Raw genomic sequence first — 22,043 nt, 5'->3', positions numbered from 1 at the left:
AATGCCCCCCTGTAGCTGTGCCCATTATGCAATGCCCCCAGTAGTTGTGCCCCTTCTGCAATGCCCCTGTAGATGTACCCATTAAGCAATGCCCCCCATTAGTTGTGGCCCTTATGCAAAGCCCCCTGAAGCTGTGCCCTTTATGCAATGCCCCCCAGTAGTTGCCCCTTCTGCAATGCCTCCTGTAGCTGTGCCCATTAAGCAATGCCCCACAGTTGCACCCCTTCTGCACTGTAGCGGTGCCCATTAGGCAAAATTCCCCTGTAGCTGTTCCCCTCCTGCAATGCTCCCTGTAGTTGTGCCCTCAGCACTAGCTCCCTTCTCCCCCCCACCCATGAAGAAACTCTCCACGATGTCAGGGCTCCCGAGTCCCGCTGCGAAGTCGCTGCTGCTACTGGTTCCGCCGCCTGCTGGATCTAACTGGATCCAGCAGACGCGTGGGTTCCTCACATCGCAGGTGACGTCATGATGTCACCCACGCACTGCATTACTGGGAACGTTGGCCTCTGAAGCGATCAGAGGCTTATTTAGCCTCTGATGGCTTTAGAGACCAGCGATCTCAGTAACAATGGGGGTCTGCCGAGCCGGGAGCCGCATTAGAAGCTCAGAAGAGCCTCATGTGGCTCTAGAGCCGCGGGTTGGCCACCCCTGGTCTAGGGTAAGATGTATCAAACCTGCTATGGTGAACTTCACTTATCCTCTTTAGACCATTTGATAAAAACCCCCACCTGGAGCTATAAGACCTAGCAGGTCCTCCCACTTGCACAACAGTTAAAGAGCAGCAGGTTGCCCGAGCTTCATCTAGGGCCTGGGTTCCTTTCCCTGAGTTGGGTACGGGGTGCCAGTGCTCAGGATCTCTGCGCTCAAAATCCCAACTCTGGCATCCCAATTTGGTTAACATGCCGACACCTCCTGGTAAGTACCCCTACCCCCTCTCTAATCCTAAAAATTCCCTCCCCGCAGCCCAGGGATGGCTTTTGGGGTGTTCGACAAGTGCGGTCGAACAGGGGCGCCACCCAATAGAGGGCGCACCCCTCCCTAACCTCCCGAAGTGGCCCGCTGGTGGTCAAATCGGGAGGTTGGGGAACCCCACTGCCGCAGCTGTGTGGCGGTGACGGACCCCGGAGTAGCTGAATGGATTGGATGCTGCGTGCGGCATCCAGTCAGGCGGGAGAGGGCTGGGGGAAGCCCAGCTAGTGACGGAGTGCTGGGCTTACCCCCAGCCTGACGTTATTTGGAGGCATGCTATGCGGGCACGCCTCCAAATAACGTCACTTAGGGAGCATGACCTATGGTAATTAGGTGTCACCCCCATTTTCGGCCGCACGCAAGTATTGGGCGCTATTAGCTGAGCGGGCACAGGGTGCTCCAACCCCTGGAGCTGGCCCTGCTGCAGCCTAAACCTAATTCCCCATCCCCGCAACCTAATCTTAACCCTCCCTCTAGTTTCTAACCCTCCCCATAAACCTAATACTTACCGTCGGGGTGTTAGCAGTTGGAATGCTGGTGCCGGGATTCGGGCTCCGGCACTCCAAGCGTCGGCATCCCGACTGCCAGTATGTCGAATACATCCCCTTTCCCCCTATGTAGTTTGTGCCACAAGGTCCAGCGAAGGTAAGGATAGGATTCAGTGTTTACAGCCCATGGTGGAGATTCAGTAATGTGTTTTATTTTTATTATTCATTTACAAGTTAAGTTTTTTTTTTACATATGTCCTGCTATGAGATTACATTACATTTGATTTACCGTAAAATAAATTTAATGCATTTGCTAAACTATGGTACTACTTAGTAGTACTCTGACCCTGAGCTTGTTTTCGAAGATCAAAACCTAAATAAATACTGTGCAGTGCCGATGTCTGTCAGTATAGGAGAGCATGGGGGAGATGTATCAAACCTCCTAAAGAGTGAACAAGTGGAGTTGCCTATAGCAACCAATCAGCTTCTACCCATCTTTTATAAAGTGCATTCTATAAAATGATAGGCAGAAGCTGATTGGTTGCTATGGGCAACTTTTCTGCTTGTCCATTTCTCCACTCTTTAATAGGTTTGATACATTTCCCCCCAGATCCCTACTGCCCAACACACGTTTGTTGCCCCTACTTGATAAACAACACAATTTATCCTCAATCCTGAGATATAATCTATTAATAAGTGATTACTGATTTGCCTTTGTTTCAATTACACCCACATTCAAAACAGCAGAATATAATAGAAAAGTATTGAATTCATGTCCAGTGGTCAAGTCAGTATGGACAGCTGTCGTGTATAGAGTGTAACTGAATTGAATTCTAGAGCAGGGGTCTTCAACCTTTGGCCCTCCAGCTGCTGTGGAACTAAACATCCCAGCATGCCCTGTGTGATATGTCTGCATAATATGTAATAGAATAATATACTGTATTTATATACAGTGGTCAGTGTAGTGTTCTATGTGTATATATAACGTAACAGGCAATGTTAGATTGATGTAGGGAAATATGACTGTGTAGTGTTCATTTTAGGTCTGGCGTGGGGCAGGGCGCCAGACCTAGATAGGGCACTTCAACGCGCCCCTGGGGCACTTCAGCGTGCCTTTTAAAGAAGCTCACCCTTTTCATAACTCTTGGGGTGGTGCCCGGCACTTATGGACACGCCGGACTGCCCCCAAGCTCTCCTCTCTCTGTGAATAGATGCTATGCGCATGGCATTTATTCATCGGCGGTGTTCGCTGCATCTCTGTTTTTCCCACCCGCGGGACGGCAACCACTATTTTGCCCATAGCACTTACAGACACGCCGGGCCGCCCCCAAGCTCTCCTCTCTCTGTGAATAGATGCATGCGCACGGCATCTATTCACCAGCGGTATTCACTGCATCGCTGTTTTTCCAACCCGCGAGATGGCACCCGCTATGATGTTTTAGCGGGGAGGCACCAAAAGTGATGGGCGCATTCTGTCCTTTTAAAATAGGGCAGGGCATGGTGCCCCGCTAAAACAGCCTAGCGGGAACTCTAGAGTGTAATAGAGTTGTATTATAAACTTGTCCAGTGATCAAATCAAGTTGGGGGTAGGCTTTACGGCAAGTCTGCATATGAACAAGGTAAATGAATGGGGATTACCCTATAAGCATGACTTGGTAAAGAGCTGGAATAGGAATTACACAATATTCCAAAATGAGTTTGTGTTGAATTCATATCAAAGATGTTAGTGTATAAAACGAACATCACTATGACTTTACATACAAATAGTAGTTTAAACTCTTTATTATACACTCCATACAGTCCTATGTCTGTATGGAGTGTAATAGAATTATATTATGATCCGCTCACGCTTAGTAGGTCTTTATAGTATTACATCATGCTCATTTGTCATTTCATGTTAGTCTGTTGTAGCGTCCTATATATTTTTTGTGTTTAATTTGTACAGATTAACATGCATAATAGTGTGTAATGTTAGTATGATTTGGACCTAGAACAGAAGAATTGCAAGCTGAATAAACATTATCAAAGGAATATATTTTTGTTGCCATTTTCCAGTTGATGATAAGTTGTGGTCGCAACAAATGGGCTCATTCTTTTGCTGCCATAACACTGAAAACTAGCATGTAATCTTTTCTGCCTCTTTCTTCTTTTTCTCTGTTATAAAATAAAACCGAACAAAAACCTCCAGCTATATAAATCATGATACTAATCTTACTATGAGCGATAACACTGTTTTATTCCATCTCTTTTCTTTTGTCTGCTTTTGTTTTTTTTTGTTCTTTATATCATTACACGTCTATCGGGTTTTATATAAAAATGCACAATATGTGTTTCCAGTACATTTTAATATCTTCGGGCTTTAAATGTATTAAGAATGAAAATAACTCATTGTACATTCTAAAGTTGCAAACTAAAAAAAATAAACACTTTTTATTCCAAATCTATATAATAATCCGCTATAGTCTGTCCCGTCCCTAGCATGCCTTTGCAGTGGGAGCGTCGCCCCTCCAACGTCTCCCACTGCTAGGGAAACAGGACAGACCCTAGCCGATGAGGACAGACGACTTGCAGGGGTGGTAAATAGGGTAAGACGTGCCAGGATATAATTTTTAGCTGGTGGAAAAAGAAGTAGTAACTAAAATGTTGATGATACAGGTTGAGTCTCCCATATCCAAATATTCCGAAATACGGAATATTCCGAAATACGGAATTATTTTGGCATGACTGAGAGAATGAAACCTTTGATTTTTGATGGTTAAATATACACAAAGTTTGTCTAAGGCACAAATTATGAAAAATATTGTATAAAATTACCACCAGGCTGTGTGTATAAGGTGTATATGAAACATAAATGAATTTCATGTATGTACACAAGCTTTGTTTGAGCCACAAAATTATTGAAAATATTGTATAAAATGTGTATACAGAACATTCATGCATTCTGTGTTTAAATTTTATTTAAATTTTATTTTATTTTTAAAAATATTTAATTGTGGTATGCAATTATTCCAAAATACGGAATATTCCATTATCCAAAATACCCCTGGTCCCAAGCATTTTGGATATGGAAGACTCAACGTGTAATAATTTTGAAAACCTCTGATCATTGTCTGTGGCTTGTCTTTTAACTCATCACATTACGTCTCTCACAAGACTAAAAAAAGCATCTGGTCATTGAACTGTGCTGAAGTATTAGACGCCTGTAAGCAACCTTGTAGTCAGGGACGTAACTAGGTATTCGAAGGCCCCATAGCAAAAGTTTGTTGGGCCCCTATGTACCACCCAATGGTGAAAAATGTATATAATGCATGTAACTTTAACAAGGAAGATGGGGCCGGCCCCCTCAGCTCTGGGTCCCATAGCAGCTGTACCCCTTGCACCTACGGTAGTTACGCCCATGCTTGTAGGTCTGACACATCTGTAGAGGCACACGTAGTCTACCTCTCTAGTGTTCACTCTAGGTCCAGTGGCAGGCAGGGTGCCGGACCTACAGTAGAGCTAGGGCACATCTGCAAACGGGGTCGTGGCCAATGAAAAGGGGGGGTCTTTATGACTCATCCCTTTTCCTTCACTTATGGGGGCGTGCCTGACACTTACAGACATGCCTTGCAGTCCCCAAACGCCGTGGTCACTGTGAACCGGAGGTGACCACTGCTCTGCCGTTTTTCCCACCCGTGGGACACTGCGTTCCGCGGGTGGAGGACAAAACCCGCAGGCTTTTTCAGCGGGGCGACGTGCTGGAGGGCAGGGTGCTTTCTGCCCTTCAGAAATAGGGCAGGGTGTGGCGCCCCACTGAAACAGCCTAGCGGAAACGCTACTTTCCATTCAGACAATCATCCAATTTACATTAATATAGTTGTGCCCATCTAGAAAAGAGTGGAATACTAAATATAGCACCTTCACACTGCAGGCATCCAGCCTCTCCAGCTTCTGCTGTTTTATGATTCTTCAAGCAATAAGGTTCTGTTTACTAATGGATGGATTTAATGCTGTCAGAAAGAGCCCTTTTATTGATTCCCAGGGCACCTCTGATTTATGATGCTCTCTCAGACGGCACCATTGCCGGCTGTCTAAACCCTGATGGATTTATTGATTCACTTGATCCCCACCTCTTTCCCAGCCTCCATATTTGAATTTCTCTCATCCGCTGAATGCTTCCGTAAAATACAAGCGGCTCTGAGTGTGCGTATATAACCCGAGTCTCAGGAATCCATCTAGCACCTGATGTTCTCCAATTGAGATGCAGCCACAAAGTTAAAGGGGAAACTGTGCTAGTTCAAACTGGTATAGTGTCAGAAAGAGGCGCTTACTTTGTGAAGCAGCCAAAGGACTCCGAGAGCACAGTCATTACAGCGTCACCAGCACTTCCAATGAAGGCATTGGGATATTGTTGTCATGAATGATAAATGTCATATGTGGGTTTTTTTTGTTTTTTTTGGGGGGGGGGGGGTCAATTTTATTTTGCCTGCTGAAAAAGAAACCCTGTACACAGTATGTTGTCCTAAAGGAGAATTGTGTTTTGTTAGGTTTCGGATATTTTGTCGACATTTAAGATCAAATGTAATCACGATTAGAATGTCGACAAAAAATGTTCCTGGTCGTCTAGTGGTGGCTTACCCGGTTTGGCAGGTCACGCGGCTCCAGCAATGTCGTCTAGGTCCGGCAGCCAGCTGAAAGTGACTTCCTGTTGATTCTGCAGTGGTTCCAGCAGCGAGTGTCCCTAATCCTCCCCCTAATACCTAACCCTAACCTCCCCTCCCACACCCTAACCATCCCCTCAGTGTCTAACTCTAACCACCCCTTCCGCAGCCTAATCCTAACCCTCCCCTTAATACCTTAACCTACCTTTCTCTAATCCTAACCCTCCCCTTAGTGCCTTACCCTGACTTTCTCTAACCATAACCCTCCCCTTAGTGCCTTACCCTAACTTTCTCTAACCCTCCCCTTAGTGCCTTACCCTAACTTTCTCTAACTCTCCCCTTAGTGTCTTACCCTAACCTTCTCTAACCCTCCCCTTAGTGCCTTACCCTAACCTTCTCTAACCCTAAACCTCCCCTTAGTGCCTTACCCTAACTTTCTCTAAACCTCCCCTTAGTGCCTTACCCTAACCTTCTCTAACCCTCCCCTTAGTGCCTTACCCTAACCTTCTCTAACCCTAACCCTCCCCTTAGTGCCTTACCCTAACTTTCTCTAACCCTCCCCTTAGTGCCTTACCCTAACCTTCTCTAACCCTAACCCTCCCCTTAGTGCCTTACCCTAACCTTCTCTAACCCTAACCCTCCCCTTAGTGCCTTACCCTAACTTTCTCTAAACCTCCCCTTAGTGCCTTACCCTAACTTTCTCTAACCCTAACCCTCCCCTTAGTGCCTTACCCTAACTTTCTCTAACCCTCCTCTTAGTGCCTTACCCTAACTTTCCCTAGCGCAGCTTAACCCTAATCCTCTCCTTAATGACTAACCCTAAAGGTGCCCACACACATACCGACTTTTCATCCAATTTGGCCGATTTCGACGAATCGTGACGACAGATCATGTAAAAAATGGCCAAATCGGGAGTTTCTACACTTGATCACGATGCCGATGCGCGTCCCCGCTCGTCGTACATCGCATCTTCAGATCTGCCGTGCTGTAGGGCAGATTAGCCAATCTGGGATACAATGCACTGGCTGCACGATAGATCTTACATTGGCTGATTGGGAGCAAGTCGGTATGTGTGTGGGCACCTTAACTTCCCCTCCCGCAGCCTAACCCTAACTTCCCCTCCCGCAGCCTAACCATAGGGTTACTCAGACGATTGATTATTGAAGGATCTGCGACCACCGCTGTGTAATTGTACCCACTTGCGTGGATCTGCAAAGTTGCCGGTGAGAGTCTCAATACATTTCCAGGCGGCTACAGCATTAGCATTTATTCACAGAGCAGCTGTGATAGCATTAGCATCTGCACATGATGCAGACCCATTGCTGGGATCATGTAAGGTAGAAGCATCATCAGCCTCTAGTGATAAAGCAATCGCGGGCGGCTTCCATTTCTGTCCAGCTATCGTCACGGTTGTCCCATTTCCTTATCTGCTTGGGCTGATATAGGGGTACAGGGGGTGAAGTCTATTTAAATGGCATCATTCTGGATTGGGGAGTAAAGCAAAGCGAGAATGTATCCAGGCCTAAAACGTTTGTCTGAATAATATGTTTACAGTCTAATATAGTTTTTCTAGATTCCATTTGCTTTACGGCAAGTCTGCATATGAACAAGGTAAATGAACGGGGATTACCCTATAAGCATGACTTGGTAAAGAACTGGAATAGGAATTGCACAATATTCCAAAATTAGTTTGTGTTGAATTCATATCAAAGATGTTAGTGTATAAAACGAACATCACTATGACTTTACATACAAATATTAGTTTAAACTCTTTATTATACTAAGTTTTATTTTTAAGTGTAGAGGAAAGTAAACATTCAAAAGTTACCTTTTTTTTTTTTTTTTTTTTAAATAACTGGCTTTCAAGTATTTTTCTATAAAAAAAAAAAGGGTGTAATACAAATTTTAAACGTTTTTTTTTTTTTTCAACATTTTCTATTATAAAAACGCTTTTTTAATTTTGGGGTATTTTAGCTTTATACTGTAAAAAAAATATTTTAAACTAAACTCTATGCCACTTTTTGTAAGAAAAAACGTCCATTTTACTTCGGCAAACATTTAAACATGTATAACTCAAATTTCTAACAATTAAGGGGGCAATCCAATTAGCCGCGAAGGGTGGGAGTTGCAGTTGCAACGGCGATAAAACGCCGGCAACGAACCGGCATCTCGCACCCTTCGCGGCACGCTCTGAGCCCAAATACCCGGAATTTTGTTTGCAGCCCCGTAGTGCTGCCTTAAAGTGCAGCCATTGCTGCGATGACTTGCGCCAGTGAGATCATCGCCACTAATTAGATTGACCCCATAGTGTACATTATTTACTGCTTAAGCCTCTTTTACTCTGTTTTTTTGACTGTGGCTGTGGGGAAACTTTACTTTTTAATCATTTTGGCCCACTCCAGTAGTTCTAAATTGATGCTTGAGATGAAGGCAGCTGAATTCTCTTTGGTAATTGCAGATAAGAATCAGAATGTGATTTGTTCAAGTAATTTAAAACTTTAAGTGAATTTCCAACTAATCTACTTTGACTATATTATGTTACTATTCAGTGTGTGATTGTCTGTGTAATTTCTCTAATGTTACATTTCTTAGTGAAATGATAAGCTACATTTGCGGGAAAAAAGAGGGTCAATCAGAAATGATAATAGAGGAGCACTAGGGAAGAAACTTGTGCTTTACACAGATATTGTGGGAAAAACTAAAATATTGCTACGTTTATAATAAAGTATAAGTGCTGAACTCTTTCCGTATGTTTAGTATGGCATCTGCCGGCCAGCAACCGCAAAGCATATAACTGGTGAAAGCATGCAACTGTGCAATCAGGGTCTGTTAGATTTTGTTGATGGTTAGAATGTTGACATTCATCATCTCAACATCCTGCACTTTCTCCTCACAGTCTATACATGCTGGGGACTAGGACCCAGAGTTTGCAGGCGATTCTGTCTCCAACCTGATGTACTGAAGCACATGTGACTGCAGCCATCTTAGTTCTATTAGTAACCTGGTGGGAGACAGTAGTCTTCTGCTTAGCTCCATGTGATAGTCCTGATTAAGGAATCGGTATGTATTACCGCCGGCCGCAAGGGTGAAGATCCCGACATCTGATTTTGGTAGTATCCCTAACCCTACCCCCTTCCTTAACCCTAACCTCCCCCCACTAGTGCCTAAACCTAACCCCCCCCTTTCCCGCAGCCTAAACCTAAGTCTCCCGGGGGGGTGCCTAACCCTAACCTTCCCCCGGGGATGATTAACCCTAACCCCCCCTTCACCTAGCCTAAACCTAACCCCCCCCCTTTCCCGCAGCCTAAACCTAAGTCTCCCGGGGGGTGCCTAACCCTAACCTTCCCCCGGGGATGATTAACCCTAACCCCCCCTTCACCTAGCCTAAACCTAACCCTCCCGAAGGAGTTCCTAACCCTAAGTCCCCTGGCAGCCCTAAAATCTAACCCTCCAGCGGCTGTCCGCACCCGGCTTACCTTCGTTCGGTATGCCGGGCGTCATGCTCCCGGTGTAGGTCTAATGACGGGCGTCGGGAAGCCGGCAGTCTGCATTTCGACCATCTGCTTCCTGGCTACATCCCCTGATTAATACAGTACATGTTTTAAGCAGTTCCAGCATCCTGCACCACTACCTACAAGCAGCATACACTCACCGGGTGGTGAGCTGTATAGGACTCTGCTCCATACCAGTGTGCATGTAACAGTGAGTATGGCTGTACCTGTTATATATCAATAAACCAACACCAGTATTTAAGTAACTGGGTTGTTCATAGTTGGAGTCATCCGCTGGTGTGTGCCCTAAACACCTGCATGCACATAATTTCCAACAGACATGTTCAACCCTGATGAAATGTCGTCATGCTAACAATGTTGGCAATGCAGCTGTTCTGGCGGTAAGTACCCTGCAGCTAATTTTCCGGTGGTTACGGCTTTAGTCGCAGATTTTATATGTTGGCTGCACCCTGAGACTAGAGCTGTAACCTGCGGTTGCCGCCGTAGGTATGTGCCTATCCCTAATTCTAAGCCTAATGTTGGCATTTCGCTAAATGTTGGAATTTAACTTGTCAACATTTACTGTGAACATGTCGACATTTTGCAGATGTCGGCATCATAACTGTCGACATTACGAATGTCGGCAATGTGACCGTCGACATGCTGACCACATACCTTTAGTTAATAGAAGTATTTTCAAGTTCTCAGTTCATTGTCACTATAAGTGTGCACGCACAGTCGCCATCTCCTCCATCTTTCATGCATTTTGTTCACCCATCGATCGGTGCAGCACTGTCTTGAGCAGAAATATCATCATTACATATATTACATGGAAAGTCTGCGCACATGGCTATGGTTAGATAGTGAATCACACAGATAGTAATCCATGTATGAAACTATATACTTAGACTGCTGATGTAGTGCTCCTTATGCTTCGCTCACTAACTCAGTAATCATAGAAAAAGGGGCGCTCTCATTAGTCTTCTATCTCCTCGTAGTACATGTATAGTGTGCCTGATGGGTTCTCTCTCACATTTTTAGCAAATGGTGGGAGAATACGTTCTATTAGCAGGCAGGTGGAGGCACAGGAAATTCTTTATTGTTGTTTGCTTAATTAAGATATTCTGCATACTGGGACTCACTAGGGCTTTGAGATGAGAGAAAATATTTTAGTAGATGTCTTGTCATGTTCTATAGCACATGCTGCTGACTGTGCGACCAAGTGGGACATAGGATATTGTGTGATCTACTCCTGTGTGGGATGGCTTGGATGCAATTAATACATCCGCAGACATAAAGCGGCCAGTAGCTATATCAGGATAACTGACGCCTTGCATATGCTAGCTGCATTGTATTCTTTTATCAAGTGTTATCAGTCAGTAGGTGGATTTTTGTGGTTTTGGAAGCAAATGAACTGCAACTAATCCCCAAATGACCTTGACGTGGATTTAAAAGGACAGGTGACGTGACGTGTAGATATGCGCCACCCTCGCCTAGATCACAGGAAAAGCATGCACAAAGCGGTTTTGGGCTCCAGCTGGTTAATAAAATATAATTTTGCCCGGTTAATGATTCCCTGCTGGCTTCTTGCCACTTTTGCCACCCTCAGACTGATAAACGTACCTCATAGTGCCGTCTGTTTAGCTGACCTGCCCCTATTCGCCATTAATCACATTGCGCTGTTCATTAAGGAACTTATTTTTTTTTTCTTTCTTCTTCTCGTAGTTGTTCTTGTGCGTGGAATGAGAAATAAAGGTTGCAGAGATCTTATTTCATCTCTGATCTTACAGTGCTGAAATCGCATTGATATGCATAGTGTACCAAGTCCCAGGAGACCAGCAGTAACACTAGGCTGCTGGTTCCGTGTTTGGGGCTTTGCTTTTTGTTTATGAACGTGCATCTATTGTTTGGAGTGAATCTTTTTTTTTTTTTTTGCATTTGATTCCACAACATAATCACATATAATTACGAGTCTCAACGATAAGTAGGTCAGGTTTTTCTTTGCTGATTAACCCATTGGTTGATAGACCTGGCTCCACCGTGTAACGGTGACATATGCTGAGCGCAGATCATTAGTCTGAAGGTTTGGATGCAGCTTATTACCTGGCTGTAATATATATAGATTTCATATCAATGTCAGTTTGCAATATTGCAGTGTAGAGAAGATCAACTGCATTTCATAATGCTGGAGTTAAATGTGGATGTATTTTATGATTGGTAACACAGTAAATCAGGAATCTAGTTTACTCCAAGTTGTTTGTAAATATGTTTTTAAGTAAATTAGAGATTTTGCTTGGTTATTTAAAATGCAACTGAAATTCTGATCATTCATTTCAATGATCTTTTAGCCAAAATGGCAGTAAAGAAAAGATCTCTACTCAAAATGTAAAACTAGTATTGGCATTCCCTCCAACTAATAGATGTTAAATTCTGGGTGGATGTTGTCTTTAAAATTGACCTCAATGTTCCTGATCTTCAATAATTCGTAATTCCCTTCTATGTACCAGTTAACCGGCAAACTTGTGTCATTGTGTTGCTGCTGTTATTGCATTCTTGTCAACCTTTAGGCTACGACCACCGGGAGGAGGCAGCCAGGTTGGCACTGTGGGAGGCGGGGCTCGGTGCAGGTGGGTAGGTCTGGGGGCAAAGGGAGATTGTGCCCGAATGAGGAGGGTGGGTCTGGAGGCGTAACAACATGATTGAGTCATCATAGCCATGCCCCCTGCTATGCAATGCCGAGATTACCAGCATTGGTGAGCGGAGGGCAGAGTTATGATCACGCGTTTTAACGCTAATTGTGTCATGAGCCGCCTGTGCTGCCCACTTCACTGGGGAAGACTTGTCCACCTTACCGGGTGGTCAGGAGTGCCTCACGATTTTCGGGAGCCGGAAAGTATGCATGTATTATTGTTTATTGTATATTCGGTTGCACTTTGATTGGGAACAAAACAGTGATAAATTGAGACTGGGCAATAACAGACAGACAAAGAGGTAGGGGCCCTGCTTGCAGGCTTACATTCTAGGCTAAGTGCTACATATTGCATGTCGGTCCAGCCAGATGGCAGAGGTTCTTGATGGGCTGTGTGAGCAGTCACACAGCAATGTTGGCCTGGGGGCAGCGGGGTACAGTATATGAGTGTAAAAGAGAACATACTGTATGTAAAATCTGTTTTAACTTTTTTTTTTGGAAATAAATGACTTTCTCCTGCTACCTTCCAGTGACGGAGACCTGTAGATCCTTGTAGGTAACTCTTATGTTTCAGATGTTACCAAACATTATACATGTGATCTGTGGGTAAATTAGGAGTGACACGCACCGCTTGGAGACTTGTAAATGTAGGACATTGAAGAAAGATTTCAGTCATCTTTATCATTTTTGATTGATGGATTTTAATTATTTGGGAGTGACCCTATAACCCTCTCCAGCCTGATGAGTAGCAGCTATTGTGATTCTCTGAGATTACTGTAGATCTCTTTTCTCCTTGGCATGGTGATAACACAAATCCTGGGTGCTTGGGACCATGCTGCAAATGCGCTGCTTTTTTTATTTAATTTAATTTATTTGAATAGAAATAGCCCATTGCGCTGATCGGATACTGAAGTGCATTTGATAAGGATTTTATGATGACTCGATCATTGCTAATTATGTCCTGATATGTAGAACACAGATTTAAGAGAGGATGTCATCTCTCTTCACTGGCATCATAATTACATATATTTTACATCAGAATACAGATTGTTTCGTTATCGGCTGCTTTATACTGGTCCATGAAGCATTAAGTCCAAGGGGCAAGTGCCGGGGACGTGACATTGTAAGTTGTGGAATTTCAGGACGGGGCTATAATGAAACATCAAGGCCCCACCCACTTCCCCAGTGATTTTGCATGTGTCCTAGTCTAAACAAAAGTTAGACTACTATGCCAAGAAGTCTGATGCACATAGTATAGGGATGCGGTCATTATACCGACCGCAGGGCTTCCGGTATTCAGAATGCCGGCGCCAGAATCCCAACGCCTGTCAGAATCCCGGCACCGGCATCCTGAAGGTAAGTTGCGGGGTTAGGGGGAGGGTTAATCACTAAGGGGTGTGGGCTAGGATGCGAGGAGTGTAGGTTTAGGCACTAGGGGGAGTTAGGTTTAGGCACCATGGAGGGTTAGGAGTAGGGAGTGGGGGGAGTGTTAGGATACCAACCGACAGGTGTTGGTATTCTAACCCTGTCGAGATGCCGACGTCTGGATTCTGACCACCAGGATCCCGAGCACCTGGCATCCCATACCCAACCCATAGGATAAATGTGCTTTCCTCAAAATGTTTGTAAATGTTATTTGCTGCACATCTAAGTAAATAAACTCAAAACTATTTATTCCTAGCGTTTAACTGAATAAATCATATCCTAGTTTCAGGGCCTCACAGTATATTTTTCTTTTTCTGCCCATTGACTCATATTAGTTTTCAGCCATTTGGCCTTGTCTCTTCCCCGGCATCCAGTGGTGTGGCCCTCGGTCATTAATCACCATCCAGATTGCTGAGCATTTATTCCAGACTCCTCATTAGGCTCATATCAAGAGACATTTTTGAGCTGCCATTCCAGCTGATTGATGTGGTGGTGCTCGGCCATGTAGCACGGTGATGTCCTGCTTCCCGCATTATGAAGTCTGTAGTGTGTGTGGCCTCTGCACGGCTGTCATTAAGCTGGCCTTGTTTGCACCCAGTTGGAATACAGATACATCTATTTATGCTTGTTGCCTCCTCTGAGGGTTCCAATATCATTTTACCCTTCGTACTTTGGACAAAAACCTGTTGATGTTCATATTGAAGGAAAAGGAAAATTTTTTATTTTCTGACTGGTTATAGTCATGGTAATTTCCTAATTATTTACTGAATATTGAGAGAACCTGTATTTTAAGGAAAGTTACTTTTAAATGTCCGGTTTGGAGATCTTTACGTTCGCATGTTAAAGGAGAAGTCTCCCATAGCCATTGTACCTGCCTGGTGGCTTGCAGGAGACCTTCTTTACAAGTTTGGAGTTGTGTATGTACAGTCATAGCAACATACAAAATCGGAGAACTTAAAGCACACATCCACTAGACGATTAAAATGAGCGATTGAACGATAACGTTATCGTTCAATAATCGTTTGCACATTGTTTAAAAAATGTCTAAACGACCAGCGATGCGCGCTCCCGCTGGTCGTTTAGACATTTATCATTGGGCAAACATGCTGGACAACCTGACGATAACGTCAGGTTCAGCATGTTTGCAGATGATTGATGAGTCTACACTGAACGACTGCTCGTACAGTGTAGGCTCATCACAGACTGACAAACAACTGCACGATTACAATGTCATAATCGTGCAGTCTTTTGCCCGTCTTTTAGTGGATGTGTACCTTTAGATGTTTAGCAGATTATTAATCTATACCCAAACTCCCTTAACTCTTAGAGAAGCACAAGAGTGTCCATCATGATGCCCCATAACACTCAAACTTGGCAACTTGCACCTGATGAAGGTATTAAACTGTAGCCATTGTCAAGTTGTCAATAAAGCTGGTTTGGAGACTAGCCACGTCTTGTCCTCTGAACTTTCTGGACAACGTTATAATGCAAAATGGGTTGTTCAAAAAACTCCTGGCTGTTGGAAGGGGGGGGGGGGGTCGTAATCTGTGAAGCACCGATGAGTGTATGGGTCCCGCCTTGGTTCCACTAGTTGGGAGTAGGCAATTTTATTGAGGGCAAACCAATAACTTGAGCTGTCCAGTTTAACATAATTTTAGTTTTAGGAACGTTGTTTATTTGCACAATGGAAAAGTGACTTTTATTTATTACGGTACATAACATATAAAGTAACTTTGTGTTGTATTCACATTTTTACCTTCTAGTGACCCTTATGTATTTATTTTGCATTGGCCTGCTTTTTGTTTTCCAGGTGCAATCATAGCTTATCTGTTGTTCCCAGCTCATATCCCCAACAGCAGCTACTTATGGACAATTCTCTCTCCACCTTCCCCACGAATTAGCACACAAAAGATTAGCCTGCATGTGTGGCATGACCTGTAACTATGGGCCTGATTCAGAGTTTGGAATAGCAAATAACTGTGCACCTTGGCAAAACCATGCGGCACTGCAGGTGGGGCAGATGTAAGATGTGCAGAGAGATTTAGGTTTGGGAGGGCCGTGTCCAAACTGATATCTAAATTGCAGTGTTAAAATAAAGCTGCCCAGCATTTGTGAGCTACTGTACACGCAAAAGCAGCCAGTATTTACCCTGCATGCAAAAAAAAAAAAAAAAAATGATGTGTTTGCACCCCTTGCATTGCAGCATGGTTTGTCCAGGTGCACAGTTACTTGCTCTGGATTACTTTGTTCCCAAATCTGAATCATGCCATATATGCTTAGACAAAAAGAAACCGTATTGTGTAGAACAATATATTACATTATATGTACTGTAAAGATCAGGATATTGTATGTTGGCTCAGCATAACACATTAGTTTTATTACCATGCACCCTGTTTCTCTAGTATATTGTGAGAGTAGCTAGTGATTGCTTAAAGGGTATTGAGCATATTGTTGACTATACTATAATTGTGTGATGCAAGACTCTGATGTCCGGGTGGATAGACCACATGTAGTATACATTTCTGTCTTTCCTCATGGGCAATGGCTGCTGTTTCAAAATAATGAATGATTAATTCAGTGGTTCCTAAACTTTCTTGAATGACGGCATCCTAAAGTATCAGTTTTTTTTTTTTTTTTTCATGACACCCCTAGGCCAAAAGTTTCTTATTGAGAAATTCAAAAACAAAGTAAACTGTGCTGACCTGTCCCCTTAGGGACAGTTATGTGGTGGGGACAGGGCTGAACTTCTATTTGTCCACATATTTTATGAGCGGCAGCCACCGGTACTGGTTTTGCCTATCACATTGATTATAAATAACTTGATTTGGTCCTGGACCACCAACCCCTGCAAGTGGCACATGGCACCCAGTTTGGGAACCACCGATTTAATTCATTCTTTTCACACTGATGCTTTGGCGTCATGATTTGTGTTAAAGTAAAATGTACATTCTTCATGTAGTATTATTTGTTAATATTATTATTCATTGAGGTCACATTAAAGAAAAATGTATAGAAATTTCGCCTCACCTGTTACATCTGTGAGGGGCGAAGACCTGACATGAATGAAAGTGGAAGGGAGTGGTAACGGGGAGGTGGGGAGATACTCAGGTGCACACTTTAAGACACTCATATATACACGACTCAAGCTGTCAGTCAGAAAGGGCTGAGAGACAGTTCCATGTCCCCTACCACAGAAATAATGATATTTTCACTACGGCTGCAACATATATGCCAGATATATATTTTACATTTCTGTGAAGAAAGTGTGTAGAAGATTCTTCTTCTGGCTAATACATTGGATGGAACTAAAACATTAAACACACCTTGTAGAATATTTGTTACGGCTTTGGGTGGTAGCCAAGGAGAAAAATCCATAGGTCTTTCTGAATCTGGGCTTCATGCAGAGGGTTCAGGAGACTGATCCCCAGTAGGAAGCTATTATCAGACAAGACCACCAGCTATGAAGCCAGAGTTTTACTGCAATGCCTCCATTCTCACCGAAAGACACAGGTTTGTGTTAACAACGTCTGCACTAAAATTATATATTCTGCTTTTATGGAGAGAAAATTTGCATGGCATGGAGAATTCCCCCTGTACTCATTCTCCCTCCAAGGTAGTTCAAATCAAGGTTCCTACAGTTGCCTATAAACTGCTGCTTTTTAACTCAAAGTTGTATTTAAAAGTTGTCAAGAGAATAATTAAGCCCGTCAAACATTCAATTTAAGATGTGCCATTGTCCGTGAGGTGGGGGGTGTGGGGTTTCTCCTTTTAAACTTATTTTTAAATCAATTCCTTGCATTGCCTGAGATAGATGCATTAAGTCACCTCTTGATAGGTTATCTTTGTCTGCATCATCCAGACTGCTATCTTTAATGTGGTACAACCTCAAGTTCTATGTTTTTAGGAGTTCAGCCTCATGTTTGCTGCAAGCAAGAGTTCCCCGCCGGTATGCAGTCGGGAAGCCAGCGGACGTAATCCTGATGGCTGGCTTCCCGACTGCTTTATCCCAGCAAGGGTAAATGACCGGCGTCTACATCTAGACGCCTGTCATTTTACCAACGCCGGGAGACCAGCGCCCGGCGTCCCGATCGAAGTGATGCCGGGCGCCGCTGCGCACAGCCGCGGGGGGAGGGGAGGGTTAGGTTTAGGGCTCCCCGGGGGGGACTTAAGGTTAGGCACCCCCCGGGAAGTTAGGGTTAGGCTAGGGGGAGGGAGGTTTAGGCGGCGGGGAAGGGCGTGGTTAGGTTTAGGCACTTAGAGGGGAGATTAGGGTTAGGCACTGGGGGGAAGTTTAGGGTTAGGCACCCCTAAGGAGGGTTGAGGGGGAGGTTAGGTTAGTAAATACTTACCTGGGGACGATCAGGATTTTCACTCATGTCAGGCAGCCGCGTCCGGCGGTAATTCATACCGATTCCCTCTCCGCCAGTCAGTGTCTGTGTTCAGTTTACAGAAATAAAGAACACCACTTTTTGAGTCTCCCACTTACAACTAGACAACAGATACACCCATAGCCTTAAAAATACTATTTAGTACCTCACTAGGTGGCAGTACAAGACCCGCCTGTCTCCTTAAACGATTAATTCTAATTTACCTGGTGTTCCCTCCCCCCCCCATGCAGAGCTCATTGTACCATGTTCGATATTATGCAACTAAATTTATCAGAAATGACTCTTTTTTTTTTTTTTTTTTTTTTTTTTTTTTTTTTTTTTAGTGACAGTAATTGTACATTTTTGTATGTCAGGTGATTACATAATTGTTATTCATATAGGTTATCTGTATTGTTGATAAGACTGCAACAATACTACCCATTATGTTTATTTGTTGGTCTATAGTGCTTGTAATATTAGGGTAGGGGAAAGGGGAGACTCTGTGCACTGGTGCCAAATAAATAATAATGCCTCAAAAGAAAATTTATAAACAATGTAAAAAAAGGAAAAGTTTTGATTAGCTTTCCATAAGTTACACGTTATAACACAATATTACTTACCTGGGGTTTGGAGGGTCCCCCAATGTCTATATTGGTGTGGAGATGCTCTCCTCACTCCTGTCTGCTAGCTTATGAATAAAAGTCCACCTTGGTAGAAGTGAGGAAATCCTAGGCTTTATGTAGCCAATAGATCGTTTGGAACCCCGAACCCCAAGTAGGTAATATTCTCTGTAATATGTACAAGACCAAAAATTGAATGGAAGCTCAATCTTCCGTTTGGTGTGGAACTTACCTTTAAATATAAATATGTGAATTGTTAATCTGAACAGTCATCTTTACATTTTGCATATTTATAACCTGCATTATCCATCTACCAAACATGTATTGCCGAAATCCCCTCCTACACAGTACATGTTACCTCTATTCAGCTCTCTATGCCTCTGTCATGTTTGATTGCTGTCATTTTAAGACTCAACTGCCCTCATGTTTCTCATGAAGCTTCACCAAAAGCGATCGCCCAAAGTGGATCATTCTTAAATTCTGTTTAGAAAGTTAATAGAGGAGAAATCTAAGTAAACTATTTTTTTTTGTTCTGCTCAGGGAAACTCTTCAAATCTCTGGACCTCAGTCTGATTGTGGAGTTTATCCTCATGTTTTACAAAGACAAGCCCATTGACTGGCTGCTGGACCACATCCTGTGGGTGAAAGTGTGCAATCCGGAAAAAGATGCCGTAAGTAATGGGAAACCGAGCTACCACTCACAATAAGCCCTTTGTGGCTGCCTTGTACACATTCTGAATTTCCAAGCAGGCCTGTTATTTCTGTATGAAGCCACACAGCGTAAGGAATTGTTCAGTTGTCTGTGTATTATAAACAATTGGGAAACCGCTTTCGTCTGAATCTGTCTATGCCCTTGCCCCTGCATAGAATGCCCACCTGCTTTAGACAGGAGGGCGGCAAAGTTAGAAGGTGCAGTTACCTGATAGATCTGGTTGGCATCAAAGTTTATTTACTTAACTAATAAGTGATAATTGGGTCCAATGCCGGCTGCTCAATCCTTTTGTTTGATGCAATTGCCGAGCTACAGAATCAGTGTTAAATTTAGCTACAACTAGTGGGATTGGAAGAGATCTGTCAGGCTGGCCACATGGCTAGATCATTATCAGAATGACTGCGTGCATGGCCCAGTAGCAGTGATCACCTTCCAATGACAATTACAAGCATTCCCAATAATGATTAAGTAATTGGATTATCTGGCGTTTTCAAAATACCTAGGCTGCGATTTAGTGTGTGTGTGATCAACATATGGGATGGCTACTTATCTGTGGTTTCCATAGTTGCTTTGCTCTTAGCCAGTGACTTGGTTAAAAGACACATTGGGCCAAATGTAATAGGGTGAGAGTTTAGAAAAGTGAGAGTTTCTGACACTTTTTAAACTTTGCCAATGTAATGAGTCCAAAAATAAAGTAACAGAGCGAACTTGCATGTTTTTTTAGTCTTAGAAAACGCTCACGATTTAAAATCTCATTCAGATGTTTTCCCATTTTGAAGATAAAACTCAACCAATGTGAGAGTTTACTGCTAAACTCTCACATTTTCTAAACTCTCACCCTATTACATTTGGCCCATTATATGAGAGGGCTTCATGTATAGGTGAAGTTCATAAGTTGTCGCAAATTTGGATATAAAAAAAAAATCTGCACATCCACCAATAGGGACAAATGGCTGTCTCTGGCCGCAGTGACCTCTCAGTTCTGCCATACTGTACATGATATTTCATCCTTTCCATTTGGTTCCAGCCTGCTTTTATATTGTCCAATATCGCTTGTGTGCGGCCACCTTTCAAGTGTTTGGTAGAAGTGAAACGCACACTCTAAGATGTCTAAACTTGTGTGTGAAATTACATTTTTGCATTATATGTTTTTATTTTCCCATATTGCATTATCTTATGAATTGTGAATGACACACATTTTCTAGTAAAAGACTTTTGTTAAGAAAAAAACAACTAACAAATTACAGGATATTACAGTGTTTTCCAGGATAGCACACAATTATTTTACCTACTAGATATCATAAGAAATGAATAATATAAAATAAAAGAATATACAAAGAACTTAATGTAGGTATTGGGCCTGAGGCAGACTTGAACCCAAGTTGGTCATATTTCTCCCACATTGCATACACATAGGGAGGGTTATGTGCCCAGAGCTATTCAGCCACTCCTGTGGTAAGCCCACGACAAGCAGATTTATACTCACTCCCTTCTGAGGGTGCAAACAGAAGTCCATAGTAACTAGTGCATCTGGGCTAGTTATTGGCTTTACTGTGTGTGGTAACTGCATGTCTACCAGAACTCAACCTTGGAAATGCACGTTAGCGCGACTAAGCCCCAGGCATTGGTTGCTTTAAAGTGCACTTCCTGAGTTACGTGCCAGACGCGATGTAGTCAATTGAATATCTCCTGGCACGTAACCCAGGAGCTACATCCCCACGGTGCTAATTAAATCAGCCCCATAGTTTGTTGTTCATACATGATGAAAATGTTATGCCTGGTTATGCCCATGTCTGCATGTCCTGCAATTCATCTACATGCCCACTCTGAACTCTGCCTATTTTGAGAACGAATCTCAGTAGGCTGATGACCAGATTTTTAGGCACAATGCAGAGACTTGTAAATAGTAAATTATGCTGAGCAGATGGTTGACTGATGCGTTTCGCCTCTGGGTCCACTGATGCGTTTCGCCTCTGGGTCCACTGATGCGTTTCGCCTCTGGGTCCACTGATGCGTTTCGCCTCTGGGTCCACTGATGCATTTCCAGCGACTGCTTTGGGACTTGTGTATATACTGTGTCTGTGTGTTTGTATGTGTGTGTGTATATATATGTATATATTTATATGTATGTGTGTGTGTATGTATGTATGTATATGTATATATTTTTTCAATAACATATTTACTGGCGCCTGAAAATCCTGGTGTTTGTACATTAGACATTCTTTTGAATACCCAGGTACATTATACCTTCAGTTGGAAATTGTATCACCCATTTTTTAGTTGAAGCTGCTATTCGCTATTGGTCTGCTTGGGCGGTGATTGTGAAACCACATCAGTGATCCTGTTGCTCGTGCTAAGCATCAGGATAATCACGTGAGCTTGGACATGTTAAGGGTGGTATGCCCCTGTGAAAATCACATTCTACTATATCTTTAAAACTAAGCACAAGGTGCCATTACGTATTCTATTCCTCTTTAGAACACCCAAGACAAGGAGCTTGCCACATTCCTTCCATTTGTGTGACTTCCCCAAGCACAGGGAAGTGTTAAACTGCCTGCTTAACAATTACCACAAGATAAAAAAAAAGTGCACTGGCCCAAGCATATCATGAATTAATATACTGAGACTGCAAAAGACTGTGT

The 22,043-nt window shown here is 43.2% G+C and overlaps 1 protein-coding gene across 1 annotated transcript in view; it reads left to right on the top strand.

Annotated features, from left to right (window-relative positions):
* The window catches only part of MGAT4B (alpha-1,3-mannosyl-glycoprotein 4-beta-N-acetylglucosaminyltransferase B), a 316,749-nt gene that overhangs the window by 238,158 nt on the left and 56,548 nt on the right, over positions 1 to 22,043 (top strand). The window contains exon 9 of the mRNA XM_088454751.1: positions 19,230 to 19,360. Within this exon, the coding sequence (XP_088310877.1) occupies positions 19,230 to 19,360 (131 nt within the window). The remainder of the gene's footprint in view (positions 1 to 19,229; positions 19,361 to 22,043) is intronic.

This window comes from Taudactylus pleione, unplaced genomic scaffold (assembly GCF_031769625.1).
Source record: "Taudactylus pleione unplaced genomic scaffold, aTauple2 ptg000629l, whole genome shotgun sequence".
Classification (NCBI taxonomy): domain Eukaryota; kingdom Metazoa; phylum Chordata; class Amphibia; order Anura; family Myobatrachidae; genus Taudactylus; species Taudactylus pleione.
The sequence above is the reverse complement of the archived record's forward strand: the minus strand, read 5'-3'. Positions and strand labels throughout refer to the sequence as shown.